This window comes from Sus scrofa, chromosome 1 (genome assembly GCF_000003025.6).
Source record: "Sus scrofa isolate TJ Tabasco breed Duroc chromosome 1, Sscrofa11.1, whole genome shotgun sequence".
NCBI lineage: Eukaryota > Metazoa > Chordata > Mammalia > Artiodactyla > Suidae > Sus > Sus scrofa.
Window position 1 is genome coordinate 180,014,942 of NC_010443.5, and position 15,733 is coordinate 180,030,674.

Consider the following 15,733-nt stretch of genomic DNA (forward strand, 5'->3'; position numbering starts at 1 on the left):
GGCCTGGACCCTGCTCGGACTCCCGCTACGGCCGCGGCGGGCGGAGAACTACGGCGACAGCGGCGGCTTGTCTCCTCATCGCCTCTCCTCCGCCCTCCCAACCGGCAAACGCCGCCCGGCCCGGCCCGGCCCGGCCCGCCCGAGTCACCTCCAGAGGGCCCTGGGGACCGAGCGGGCGTGCGCGTCTAACGAGCGAGCTACACTGCAGCGCGCAGAGCGCTGACCGCCGCCGCCGCCCCTTCAGCAGCCGCGCACAGCGCCCCAGGGCCGCCGCGGAGCTCCGGATCCCAGCAGCGGCGGCTCGGCCCGCCCCCTCCGCCCGGCACTCATCCCTGGGAGCCGGAGTAGTCCTGCACGGAGCATGCGCGCCGCGAATGTGGCAGAGGCGCCGGCCAGGCGCGCGGGCCCTGCCCCAGGAGCGCCCCTGTCCTGGACGCTTAATGGGCGTCTGTTCCACATAGACTTCCCTGCTTGCTGACTGCGTTTTACACACACTCTCCCCCCTCTTGATCTTCCCCAGACAATCCTGAGTCGGTGCTACTCCTCGAGCCCAAGGACTCCAGTCGTGGGAAGCAGTAAAGGTATTTGTAAAGAAAAGGGCTTTCTGTCTGGACAGGATATTTAACGTACTTGTGTTCCACATGGCGTTTTTGTATATGGGCAATAGTAACTATATCATACGGTGGTGGTGTGGGGATTGAAGGAGGCGAGGCGTGGAAAGCCCTTAGCGCACAGTAGGGCCAAAAGGGGCAGATGACAACGTTAATTAGGCTTAATCCTTCACTTGCATGAGCCCCTATGTTCACAAAATTATCGTTTTTGTAAAACTTTTCATATTTTTGCATTGTTTTCTTCTCTCTCTTTTTTTTTTTTCTTTTGTCTTTTCAGGGCCGCACCCGCGGCATATGGAGGTTCCCAGGCCAGCGGTCCAATCAGACCTGTAGCCGGCAACCTACACCACAGTCACAGCAACTTGGGTTCTGAGCCACGTCTGCGACCTACATCACAGCTCAGCGCAACGATGGATCCTTAACCCACTGAGTGAGCCCAGGGATCAAACACCGCAAATCAGGTTCGCTAACCGCTGAGCCACGAAGGGAACTCCTGCACTGTTTTCTTAATGGTGTCCTCCAAATTGCGTAGGTGTGGTGTCAGATCCCACAAAAGCTGTGTCCGCCCTTGGGGCCCAGCCATGCTCATTAGCAACCCCGAAAATGTCCCGACTTTCCTGCGATGAAGACTCTGGAAACTTGATCATTATTTTTTGTTTGTGCTTTTTTTTTTTTTTTTTTTGTCTTTTTGCCACTTCTGGGCCGCTCCCTGGGCATATGGGGGTTCCCAGGCTAGGGGTCTAATCGGAGCTGTAGCCGCTGGCCTACACCACAGCCACAGCAACGCGGGATCCGAGCCACGTCTGAGACCTACACCACAGCTCAGGGCAATGCCGGATCCTTAACCCACTGAGCAAAGCCAGGGATCGAACCTGCAACCTCATGGTTCCTAGTCGGATTCGTTAACCACTGTGCCACGAAGGGAACTCCAAAACGTGATCATTAACATGAACGTTTCATCCCACTAAAGATGCTGAGCACATTCGTGAATTACAATAGACTGCTCCCAGCCACAGCAGTTAGGGAAAGGAAAAACAGGGTGCAAAAAAGGTCTGTGTTACACTTCAGTTCCAGGATCAGTAGCAGAGCAGTTATCTTTCCTTAAAACAGGCACCATTTGTTATTTTGTCAAAATCAGAATGGCAGCGTTGGAAAATTTAGATCATTTTTTCTAATCCAAGTATTCCCTGAATCAAGAATCTTTTCTAATAGATTAGCAACAAAGATACACTGTACAGCACAGGGAAATATAGCCATTGTTTGTAATATCTTTAAATGGGGTATATATAGTATATAAAAATATTGAATCATTATGTTGTACATTTGAAACCCATCATATACTGTAAATCAGATAAACTTCAATTTTTAAAAAAATCTCTTCTAATAAATGGCCCCGCCCACATTCCACTGTACTTAAGATAAAAGATAGGATAATGAAATGCTTGTATTTCTCGAGTTAATCTTTCAATCAGTGAGGGCAAAGACCTTGTCTTGTATAGAGTGTCTTTTCTCTCTATTCCTGAACTCCAGCCATAAAACTGCTAGGCTGTCAAACTACTAGACTGTCGTTGTGTTTTCTTATAGGAGAGTAAAGTTGTTAACAGGAAGTTTCTTTTCTTTCTTTTTTTTTTTTTTTTGTCTTTTTGCCTTTTCTTGTGCCGTTCCCTTGGCCTATGGAGGTTCCCAGGCTAGGGGTCCAATCATAGCTATAGCCACTGGCCTACGCCAGAGCCAGAGCAATGCAGGATCCGAGCCGCGTCTGCGACCTACACCACAGCTCACGGCAACGCCGGATCGTTAACCCACTGAGCAAGGGCAGGGACCAAACCTGCAACCTATGGTTCCTAGTCGGATTCACCAACCACTGCGCCACGACGGGAACTCCAGGAAGTTTTATTCTTGGCTAAAGATATTACATGGCTTCTCTGGGCCAAATCTTGCCTGAAGACACATTTTGTTTAGCCAAAGTTATATTTAAAATTTAAAACTGCTGTTAATTTTTAAAATTAAGAGATTTTATATAAAAATCTGGATTTCCAGCTTCTCTGTGACAAAGATCTGGCAACACTGGGCCAGATCCCTTGCACTGCTTCCTGCAAAGAAATAATCAGCAGGCAGTCGGGTAGTGGCGGCTTCTTTAGAAAGATATGCCATCCCATATTTAGTTGGCTATACTCCCCACCTGGCACTCTTCACCCCTTTATGTAATCTGCCCAGTCTCTACAGGCATCTGAGTTGTGATCTCTGGGCTAGGCAAACAGAAATATGATACACATGCATTTGGAAGATAATTCAAGAATGACACCAGTAATAAGTTTCCCAACCAGACAAACAGGCCACCTAAAAAAAAATGTTCAATACCCTATGCTCTACACTAGGCTAAATTCCAGATGTGTCAAATCTTTAAATGTAAAAAATAAAACCATAAAATGTTATAACTTAAGGGTACAAAGACCTTTCTACTATTACATAAACTATAGATTAGTAAATTCTATTTTTTTTTTTTTGTCTTTTTGCTATTTCTTTGGGCTGCTCACGTGGCATATGGAGGTTCCCAGGCTAGGGGTCGAATCGGAGCTGTGGCCACTGGCCTATGCTAGAGCCACAGCAACGCAGGATACGAGCCGCGTCTGCGACCTACACCACAGCTCATGGCAACGCCGGATTGTTAACCCACTGAGCAAGGGCAGGGACCTAACCCACAACCTCATGGTTCCTAGTCAGATTCGTTAACCACTGCGCCACGACGGGAACTCCAAATTCTATTTTTTAAAAATGAAGAAAAAAAAAAAATCATCACAAGCCAAGACAAAATGCAAATAACAAACTGGAAAAGAATCTTTGCAATTCATTTCCTACAAGTCAATTTCCCTGATGTCTAAAGGAGTTTCTACAAATTAATAAGACTAAAACTTAATAAGGAAAAAAAGGATAAAGGATAAGAAAAGCCAGAAAAGGAAATATAAATGTCTTAAACATTAAGGAAGCTCAACTTCCTTCATATTACAAAAAATGCAAATCTAAATTATACTGTTATTGGAGTACCTATCGTGGCTCACTGAAAACAAATCTGACTAGTATCCATGAGGATGCAGGTTAGATCCCTGGCCTCGCTCAGTGGGTTAAAATCCAGCATTGCTGTGGCTGTGGTGTAGGCTGGCTGCTACAGCTCTAATTAGACCCCTAGCCTGGGAACCTCCATATGCCATGGGCATGGCCCTAAATATATATATATGTATATATATATATAAATTAAATAAATAAATAATGCTGTTTATTAGTGTTCCCTTGTGGTACAGGAGGCTAAGGGTCAAGTATTGGCATTGCCAGCAGCTCAGGTAACTGATGTGGCACGGGTTCAATTCCTGGCCCAGGAATTTTTATGTGCCGTGGGCGTGGCACCCCCAAAATTGTACCGTTATCATTTTTCACTTACCGGAACAGCACGGATCAGGAAGTTTGATTATACATTATCTTGGTGAGAGTATGGGGCAACAGGTACTCTGATACATAATTGGTGAGACTGGTAAATTGGTTAAATCTCTGTCAAGAGCAACTTGACAATATCAGAGTTGCACAGGCACATAGCCTTTGAAACAGTAAATTCTAGGAATATGTCCTATATGTATATTTGCTCATATGTCAATGACTGTGTGCAAGATTATTCATTGTAGTTTTATGACAGCAAAACCAAAAGAAACGAAAAAAACCCTAGAAATAAACAATTTAAAGAATCATCAGTAGGAATAAGGGACTGGCTCAACAAATAATAAATCCAGAGAATGGAGCCTATAAAGTCATTTTTTTTTAAGTTTAGGGCCTCTGCCCGGGCATATATAAGTTCCCAGCCTAGGGGTCGAATTAGAGCTACAGCTGCCTGCCTACACCACCACAACCACAGCAACCCTGGATCTGAGACGAGTCTGCGAATGCCACAATGGGAACTCCTATAAAGTCATTTGAAAAGAACCAGGCCACTCTGTTCAGGCCACTTGAACATTATCCAAAATATGTCAAAAAGTGAAAAAGCAGGCTGTACAATCAGTATGCAGTGTATACTACTGCAAATGGAAGCAGAATATATTTTCTTATATATAAATACAGTATTTGTGCAAGGCCGCACAAGATATTGACAATTTTTGCTGCCTCAGAGATAGAACTGGGTGGCTGGAGGAGAGAGGGAGACTTTTCATTGTGCACTTTTTTATGACTTTTGAATTTTCAACTATATGAATGTTCTACTTATTCAAAATATTCATTAAAAGCCACTTTTAAGTGAAAAAAATCCAACCTCAGTGTAAATACTTGCTTAGAGTGTTAAAAAATAGAAATATTAAACACATTGATAACCCTAAGAGAGAGGGCCTATGGATATATCGCAAAAATTCAAAAATAAATTTGAGTTAAAATAAATATGCTACCATATTAATACTTTGATAATACTTTTACTTGTCTTTTTAGAATTCAGAACAGTTTTAGGGAGACAACTTGAATAACCAAAGCACATCTCAGATTTTAAAATGCAGTAAATTTATGCCCATCCAGGGATGCTAAAAAAAATAGGAAGGGGAGGAGGCAGTAAAAAATTAACCACTAATATTTTCCCACTGAAAAACATTTTCAAGAAGCACTTACTCAACATTTCTCTCATTTACCCTCTTCTACTTCCTCAATTTACTTAAAGCTACAAGTGCTGCCAGTCCGGAGCAAACCAAAGCAACACCATGGGAAATAATAAATATCTTACTCACTTTCATGGTTCATTGCCATAGCTAACTCTGGTCCTCTTACAGTCCACCTGCTGGAAAGAAGCTGGAACCCACTCAGATCATTTGTGCTACAACCCTATGGGAAGCTGATGCCCAGAAGCCCAACTCCCTATAAGAGGTACATACCAAAAAAGTCTTCCCAAGAGGAACTATAGTTCTGTGTGAAATTCCAAAAGAGTGATGTATCTATTGGACACCCTCCCCTGGCCTCAAAAAAGCACTGTTATATATATATGTTATAAATATATTCTGCTATGGAACAGAAATAATGTTCCCTCATGCTCTGGGGTATGAAAATGACACTGAGGTCAGCCAGATATTGCCATTACCAAATGGAAAGCCATTCTTGTAGGTAAGAAAGTGCTCCACTTTTTACCCCTAATATAAACTATTCTACCTCATTTTTATATTATATGCAAGTACAAGGGTTTTTTTTTTTTGATTGTTTGCTATCTAAAGCCTATGACAGTTCATGTTTCACACATAAAACTTATTTGAATCAGAGTTTATGAGACTAAAAATTATGTTCAAAACACCAAGGCTCATTAAATATTTTAATATTAGTATACATTTTTTTCTCTCTCAGAAATACACAAAACTTTTAAATAGTATATCACTATTCCACAACAAAACCTTACTGACATAAATACAAAATGTTTTACAAAAAGAATAATCGACACATTTAAAACACTTGCAATAATTTTTTCACTTGTATTTTTGGGAAATATAATAAAGACCCAAATGGAATGAGGGTTGCTTTAATTAAGACAATTATCTTTGTAATTGCAGTCTTTCACAGCTTATCATATATGCAGTCTTAATGCTGATGAAATAGAGAATTGTATATTTCCAATCTCTGAATAACCTTATAATGAAACAGAAAAATACCCTGTGTGTCATATTTCTTGGAGGAATCAGTTGTTATGAAGAACCATTAGGGCTTGTTTTCTAACGGCTTTCAGTATAATGCTCATCCCAAGTGTCAAATAACTGCCTAGTCTATTTACCTGGGATGTGCTATTCTTGAACATGAGCTCATGATGTGTAGCCTTTCAAATTAATTGATGAGGTAGCTCAATCACTGTAATCACAAAGGCTTGAAGTGAAAAGGAGGAAAATAGGAAAGTTTTCACATTAGCCAAAATGCACATCTTTCTAACTCATCCGTCACACATTTTTGGAGAGGTGAGAGAAAAGAAGAAAAAAATGAAGAGTGGAAGAATGAGTAATTCAGAGAGAGTATATGTGAGGGAATAGATGAAAGTGACTTACCTAAATGATGGTTCTGTAATAAGTTTCCCTGTATTCTATTACATGTTCATCTGTGTTTCTATTTTCCCACATTCTAAATTTCAAGAATCATTTCAACATATACCACATACACACACACACACACACAGACACACACACACAGAATACATAGTATACAGTATGGCACTGGGCAAAAATTTAAAATATTAGTGAAGTACACATGACTGTAAGGCACTTTTGCGGTTTACAAAAGTGAATGCCTCAAAATTAGGTATTTCCCCAAAATGAAGAAATAGCCTCATAAACATCTATAGGATTCTAGAAAAATCAAGTAGGCATGAATCATTAGTGATCTTGGCCAACATGTGAGAATGTTGGTGTAACTGAAGAACAGAGATATAAGAGTTAAATGCTATTTTAATTTACAGCATTCTGTATGTCAGTGTCAGGATTCTAAGTTCTTTTAGTTTCTCAACCACCGAGGACTAGAGAATAGGCAAAGCACTCATAGTGGACAGCTATTTAGATTTAGTGATGACACCAGACCAAGTCAGTTTTAAAGAAACTGGGAATAATAAAGGCTTTTGAGTTCCTTTTGCAAAGTTAATTTTTTACAAATACAGATAAGATAGAATCTTAAACTACTTCAAGATATTAAATTTCATGTATTTTTTAAATGAAGAATTTTAAATTCCCAAATACAGAAGTTGTTGCTCTAAATAATGTGAGCTTTTCTAAAACTCTTCAAAATTAAAAGGAGGTCTGTAATCTACAATATAATCTATTTTCTTGTATAGGAAAGACAAAAAGGCTTAGATATTACAAAGCCAAAACATTAAGGGAATAATCACTTTTTCATACTGTCACTCCCAGAAATTCCAAAAAAGCCAAATGTCTGGCTCATGGTTGGTGAGGACAAGCCATTAACAAAATCAGGAATTCAGGACAGATAACAACTGTATCTTTTAAAAGAGCATGGATTTAAAAAAATTATTACTTTCACTTTACATCACTTTAAAAATTGAGTGGTTATCTAAATGATATACCTAAAAATGATATTTTTAAATAATCTTTCTTAAAGAATGCAATTGGTACATTCTTATTACTGAATGTGGAGAATAAGATGCATACCTAGTTCCTTTCATTATTTACAGTTTAAATCTTTGTTGCACTTCATCTGCAATCATTCCAGAAATTGCAAGGGAAGAAGTGGCAGCAGGAGAAGGTGCATTTCTCACATGAAGAATGCGATTTCCAATATCCCCAACTCCTCCATCAAATACAAAATCTTCTATGAGATTTCCATCTCTATCCAGGGCTTGGGCTCGTACTCCAGCTGGACCTCTGCAAAAGCAAGAGTGGCAATCATCTGACTGGAAGAGACAAGACATTGGACATATGTGTCAGTGGTTTCAAAGTATTGTTTTTTTCTTTTTTTGGCTGCCCTGAAGCGTATGGAGTTCCCAGGCCGGGGATCAGATCCAAGCGGAAGTTGCAACCCACACTGTAGTTATGATCTATGCCACAACTGCAGTGATGCCAGATCCTCTAACCCACTGTGCCACACCAGGGATCGAACCTGTACCCTGGACTGCAGAGACGCTGCTGATTCCATTGTGCCAGAGTGGGAACTCCTCAAAGTATTGTTAAAGCAATAAAGCCTTCATGCTTCTAAATGCACAATTATGTGAAAACCTAGTAAGTTTGTGTTTAAACAAAGGCTGTCAGCTGTAGCTTGTCAAACTTAAATCCTTAGCCTAGAGCATAATGCCTGTCCCATAATGGTGCTAATAAATGCTTATCACTGAATACACAAATGGGTTTATTCTGAAGTAGTAGATAAATCTGTATTTAATCAGAATCATGTATTTTAATTTAAATTTATAAAGTGAATGTATTATAAAATCAATCAATGGAAATAATAAGGTTCTTTCTGATTAATACAAAACAAGGAAAGCAAGAGTTATGTGTTTCTTTTTTTTTTTTTTTTTTTTGTCTTTTGTCTTTTTGTTGTTGTTGTTGTTGCTATTTCTTGGGCCGCTCCCGCGGCATATGGAGGTTCCCAGGCTAGGGGTTGAATCGGAGCTGTAGCCACCGGCCTACACCAGAGCCACAGCAACGCAGGATCCGAGCCGCGTCTGCAACCTACATCACAGCTCACGGCAACGCCACAGCTCACAGCAACGCCGGATCGTTAACCCACTGAGCAAGGGGCAGGGACCGAACCCACAACCTCATGGTTCCTAGTCGGATTCGTTAACCACTGCGCCACGACGGGAACTCCGAGAATTATGTGTTTCAATTGCATTCCTATATCTGCTACAGAATTCTATCTATTTTTGTGTTTTGTTTTGGTTGTACACTATTAACATTTATGGAGAAAAATATTTGCAAATAGCAGTAAATTCTTTTTTTTTTTTTTTTTTTGTCTTTTTTGCCATTTCTTGGGCCGCTCCCGAGGCATGTGGAGGTACCCAGGCTAGGGGTCCAATCAGAGCTGTAGCCACTGGCCTACGCCACAGCCACAGCAACACAGGATCCAAGCTGCGTCTGCTACCTAACCACAGCTTATGGCAACGCCGGATCCTTAACCCACTGAGCAAGGCCAGGGATCGAACCTGCAACCTCATGGTTCCTAGTCGGATTTAGTTAACCACTGAGCCACAACGGGAACTCCAGTAAATTCTTTTGTAGTTTTTTATTTTTAAGAATTTTGCCTTCAATATGAAGATAACCTTCAATTAATTAAACAGAGATGACAGGAAAAGCACAAAAATGATAGCATGTTAATAATAGCATGTTAATACAGTAAGAGCCTTTAATACTAAAAGTTCTGTTTTGTAAACCTGAGTTTAAAAATTAGGTGTTTTTTTGTTTGTTTGTTTTGTTTTGTTTTTTAGTTTTTAAAATAGTTAAAGTTTACAGATGAAATCTGAACAGATATTTTTGGAGTCCCAAAGCACCTCCACTGAAACTATTTATTCAAGAAAACCCAGTTTGAAAACAGTTGCCTTATACACACAACCAAGACTCAAGAAATCAAGTAACAATATTAAACATTTTTTAAATTGATTCTGGGCCAATGTACATACATCCTTGAGGAAGATACAAAGAAAAATATGAAATATGAGACTTCAGCCAGGCTGAGGAGAGATCCACAACAACAGCTATTTTTTTTACCAAGTGCTTACTCCATGCTAGGTATTCTCTCATTTAATCCTTACAACAATTCTAAGAGGGTGATATTAGTTTATATTTAACAGCAAAGAAAATAGAGGGATTAAGTAACTTGCTGGAAGTTACATAGCTATAGAGAGACAAATAAGAATTACAACAAGGATGAAAGTTTCCATCCTAAAGGTAAGTAATCTGTTTATAGAAGTTTGCAGGGAATCTGGACAGATTTTTGAGCTCTAAGGATTTCCAAGTAAGAATCAAACCCAATACCTATAACACAAAAAGACAGAATGGGACTGAAGCTGAAATTCCTTAGGGTAAAGATACGTATTACAGCCTTTCAGCCAGTGTGTGGTCCATTTTGTATACTCCCTATCTGTAGCTTCTCTCAACTGGCCAAAGCAGCCTTCCTCCTCTCTTCCTGGGCAACATTCCTGTTGCTGCATCTCTATGAGTTGTGATCATCTCCACAAGTATTCTTGTCCCTCTCATTTTATCTGGCAGAAGGCCAATATGTAGGGGATACACACTGGCATGACTAGCCACTGACGTTGAGTGTGCAAAATAAAAATTTTCCTCTCTGCAGAGGTTTAGCAGTACATTCTCCTTACTCCTTCTAAGCAAATGGATGCTGATGAACTACAGTTAAAGATGTGTCTGTACTTATTTATTCCTCTTACAAACACCAACTATGTTCCCAATGTCCTCTACACTCCTGTCCCAGTATTCAAAACCTATAATCCAAACTGTAAAAAACAATATACAATATTAAGTTTTTCTAAGGATCTCACTTTAGTTCAAACTAAAGTAACTTTTAACATGAAATGTTTAAACTATCAAATTCTTCATGTTCCCCATTTTTTCAGCACTAAATGCAACTCTAGGGGTTTTCTTTGCATGAATACACATAGGCATTCTCCCTCAGAATACCTCAGCTTGAGATGAAGACTATAATGCAAAATTTCAGGTAAGATAAGCCCTAAACATCTTGAGGGCCAGGACTCAATCTTGTATAACACCCCTAACTTTGCCCCCATGTCTAGATTTGTGCCTTATACATAGGAAGTATTCAATAGGGCTAGAAATTTTTAACTGTTTAAATTCTTTTAAATTTTATTTATTTATTTATTTATTTTTGGCTGCCCCACGGCATATGGAGTTCCTGGGCCAGGGATCAGATCCAAGCTGGAGTTGCGACCTATAGCATGCTGCAGCACCGCTGGACCCTTACCCCACTGCACGGAGGTGAGGGATTGAATCATTGAATCCGTGTCACAGTGCTCCAAAGATGTTGCCGATCACTGCGCCACAGCAGAAACTCCTAAATTCTATTTTAACAGCTAAAAGAACAAATGATTCAGCTAATTTAATATCCGTGAATTCGGCTATATTTAACCATTTATTGCTATTTGTATTTTGCCATATTTGTAGCTAAATTTAATGGGAATGCACACCCTAGACCCTTAAATACATCTAGAAACAACAGGTGAATATGTTAACTAATGGCATTCATTCATCTGAGAAGTGCTGTACTTACTGCTATGTAATTCTGTGGTACATATATTATCCTTCGGGCTGGAAAACAGCTATGACAGGCTACAACAGACACCGTTGGCCAGTTCCAAACAGGATAATTTAGGGCATTTTATAAAACTCACCATGGGATCTATTGTTAATCTAAAAATAGAAGTCACATGAGCATATTTAAATTGGGAGTGGTGATACAGGGCAAGCCAACCATTCCATCTCAATTTCCAAATGCACAGGAAGGGTATTTTTGTTACTAATATTCAACCAAACTGAACTTCAATAGAGAACATGATTTTTCTATGTCCAGTTTTTTAACTGTGTTGACAATTTGGTTTAAGGCGTAGATCATTTTGAGCCTTTGCAAACATCTTGGGAGGGTTTAAATTACACGACTATTCAGTAACGGGGACGGGGCAGGGGGTGGGGGGAGAGTTTTATGCCTCCATTAAATAACATAAGTGTTTTAACTGTGTTATTCAAATCTTCAAATTACCCTGATTTTTACTCTCTCTAATCTGTTTAAAGTGAGTGAGAGGGAGAAGTGTTAGTTTGAAGCAGGATCCAAACAAGACTGGATCTACATTTTAAGTTAATTTCTCAGCTTAAAGTCCCTATCAAACTGGTGGTACAAACTCAAACTCCACATACTTATGAGGGCAGGTCCAGGGTTCTAGATTTTTAGGAAAATTTTTTGAATAGACTTTTCACTGAGGACATAGCCCTTCCAGAGTCCCTGGTTTTACAAAGGGATCTCAGTTCCAACTTTTTACCTTTTACAGACCCACCAGCACTTGAGTGGCAATTACAATGTAAGTCCTGGAGTTCCTGCCATGGCACAGTGGGTTAAGAATCTGACTGTAGCAGCTTGGGTTGCTGTGGAGGTGTGGGTTTGATCCTTGGCCCAGCACAGTGGGTTAAAGGATCTGGCATTGCCACAGCTGCTGCATAGGTTGCAGCTATGGCTCAGATTCAATCTCTGGCCTCGGAACTTCCATATGCTGTGGGTGTGACCATAAAATTAAAAAAAAAAAAAGTCCCTAATGTTTGATATTTTGATTTGCATAGTGGATACATGAGTTTATACAATTGTCAAAAATTCACTGAGCAATTAAGATCTACATGTTTTATTGCATGTAAATCACATATCAATTAAAAATAAAACTCAGTTATATTTACATCAAAATCAGAAAATTCTCCCCACCCTTTCAGGTCAGCATCAGTACTAATGCTTCTTAGTACCTGGGTTTTCAATTTCCTCTTTGTTTTCATTTCTGGGATGCCTTTACTTTCTTGTACTCTCAGCTATAAGAATTTCAAAGGATTTTTATCATATTTTTTCCAGACTCTCTTACTATTTTTTAGTGTGAGGGTTATCAAATTCTCTACACCAGTGGCTCTCAATCAGGGGAGATTTTGCCCCCTAGAGGACATGGCAATGTCTGGAGACATTTTTGGTTGTCATACTAGGGAAGAACATCCTACAGTGAACTGGACAGTCCCCTACAACAAAGAATTATTTGGCCCCAAATGTCAACAGTACCAAGACTAAGAAACATTTTTTTGCAAAAGAGTCTAGATCACCTTTATTGCAGAACTGTTGGGCTTTCACCCTTGTGTTTCACAATGACATAGTGCAATCTTTAGCTATCACTTATGATGAAAATTTCAATAGGAATTCCCCCAAGATATTTTCAAATGAAGTGCGGGGAAAAAGGGGGATTTTGGCATATATGTCTTCGTGTTTTACATCTGTATAATGCTAACAGATACAAAATTCTGCTATATGATCATGTCAAAAATTAAGCACAGAACAAATCAATAAATAATGACATTTAATAATGATAAGTTTATACACCTAATACATATATTTGACAGGTTATAACTTTACATTCCAATGTAATATTTGCCAGTAAGTTATTGCTCAAGATGCTCTGGCTAGGCAATAAGAAGTCAAGCTGGTTTCCCTTTAGTGGTTACTGCTATTAAAGGACACCATTCTGAGCTAAACACCCCACTAAAAGTGCTGCTTTGGTTCTTTTTTACTCTCTATAATTGCTTAACATGCTCTGCCCCAATATTAATAATAGAGCGTTTATGGTGTTACTACACTGGTTGCAAGATAGGTAGGACTTGGGCTTTAAAATGTGGGCAAGCCTATTGATCTTATTATTATTTTTATTATCTAAGATTCTAGGCATATAGCAGAGAATATTAGTATTAGTATACAGAGAATAATAAAATGAATTTTTTACCAATTTTCTTACCAAGCAGCTTAAAAAATAAAGCATTACAGATCTGATAGAAACCCCTGTCACACTCTCTGGATTCTCATCTCTTCTCTCCCTGGAGAGAACCATTCTCCTCAATTAAGTGCCTCTCATTCCCAGTTCTGTTTTTATTTTCAATTACATGTGCAAGCCATAAAAATATGTGGTATTGCTGAAACTTGTATAAATGGTATCGAGCACAACTTCTAAACTTCCTTTTTTTTAAATTTCCTGCATTTAATAGCTATAGGGATCGAATGGAATTGCTGAATGTGTTCGGCTTCTCTGTCTCCAGAGAGAAACTCATCTGTGATTGGGTAGAATCTGTCCCCAAAGGCACCTGCCTACAGTGCCATATGCCCTTTTCTACTACATGTAATTGAAACTGGTAACTGAAATTCATATCCTTTCACCCAGAAAAAAGAGTATTCACCAAAACCCAGAAACCCCACATCCAGTTCTACCATATGAAATTCAATGATCTAAAGAGTTTTCCTCAGGCTTCTACAAAAGGGTGGTAATCAAATCTGGGTAGTGAATTCACTGCAGAATTCACTATGCCCACCTACTGTGTTTTCTAAGGAAATTAGTAGTAATAACAGACATTAGATTTGACCAATCTATTTTCAGACATTAAACATAACAAGTCTGCTAAAGCAGACCACTGACAACACAAAAGCCTTTATTTATAGGTGAGTGAAAGAACATAAAGCCTAGATATTTTTATACCTTCCATTTTAGAAAGTGAGTAGAGGGGTAGAGAAATAAGAGTAAAAACATGAGCTGGGTTTTAAAAGTCCTTCTAAGGATTCAAAGAGGCTGGTCTGAGAAAGATACGTGAGAGTCAGATTTAGACCAGGACGCTCCCTGAGGGAGACAGCTGATGTGATTCTGGCCTCTGCCCAGATAGAGTCAAGCGGCTGACATTTTATACCAGGCAAGTTCAGCAGCTGCTACTGAGGAGACAGACACTTAGTGCTCTAGAGATTCACAGAGGGATGAATTCAGGGAGGAGAGGATCTCAAAGACTACTGCTGATTAGGTCTAACCAATGCCTGGATCAGAGGAAAAGGTGAAATCCTAGAAATATAACCACAGAGAAAAGAAAATTGCTTGTGTGGTATTTAGGACAAGCTATACATAGATCAAGTTCAGAAAATTTTTTATCTGCAAGAAAAAATTTTTTTATATAAGTAATCCTTCCTTTTCCCCACCCTGGAACAAGGACTTACACTTTGTTACCATATACAATTTCCCATTTTGGTTCTGCAAATAGTCCTTCAGTGGAAGAGGACCCAGGAAAGAACATAAGAAGTATAAAGGAAGCAAGGTAAGATGCCAGATTAGTATAGCATGTTTCTAAAACTTTTTTGTCTTTTGTCTTTTTTAGGGCCGCACCCTTGGCATATGGAGGTTCCCAGACTAGGGGTCAAATCAGAGCTATAGCCGCCGGCCTACATCACAGCCACAGCAACGCAGGATCCAAGCCGCATCTTCGACCTACACCACAGCTCGTGGCAATGCCAGATCCTTAACCCACTGAGCAAGGCCAGGGATCAAACCTGTGTCCTCATGGATACTAGTTGAGTTTGTTAACCACTGAACCACAACGGGAACTCCATGTTTCTAAAACTTTTAAGAATCAATCAAAATATAGCGTCTTAATGTGTTTATGACCTAGTTAGGTAACATGGTGATCAATAATCTTAAACAAAATTAAAGTCTGAAGGCTTTGGAATCACAAGAATAAGTGACCAGGGAGATTTAAAAAAAGTTCAGGCGTGATGTTTTACCTTCAGACACCAAGTTGAAGGTAGCATCACGATACAACTACAATGGGGAGTTCCCTGGGGGTAGGAGCTTTCACTGCAGCCTACACTCAACCCCTCGTCTGGGAACTGAGATCCCACACCAAGCCACTGCATGCCTCAGCCAAACAAACAAACAAACAAACAAAAAATACAACTGCAATGGAGACTTCGGCTTAATGATGTAAAGTACCCTAGATAATTATAAATGGGCTTAGTTTAAGCACTGAGGGCCATGGTGCAGCAATGCCCTAGCTGCAAGGGGAATGAACAACTTATTGGGAGAGAGAGAGAGGGCACATACTCAGTGGACGCACTGA

The 15,733-nt window shown here is 39.8% G+C and overlaps 1 protein-coding gene across 2 annotated transcripts in view; it reads right to left on the bottom strand.

Moving 5' to 3' along the window:
• Positions 5,921-15,733, bottom strand: part of L2HGDH (L-2-hydroxyglutarate dehydrogenase) — a 48,307-nt gene continuing 38,494 nt past the window's right edge. The window contains exon 10 of one of the 2 annotated variants that reach the window (XM_001926818.5): positions 5,921-7,975. In XM_001926818.5, coding sequence (XP_001926853.1) covers positions 7,780-7,975 — 196 coding nt within the window. In that variant the 3' untranslated portion in view covers positions 5,921-7,779. Of the gene's footprint in view, positions 8,005-15,733 lie in introns of both variants that reach the window. The other variant, XM_021101450.1, reaches the window with a different exon arrangement.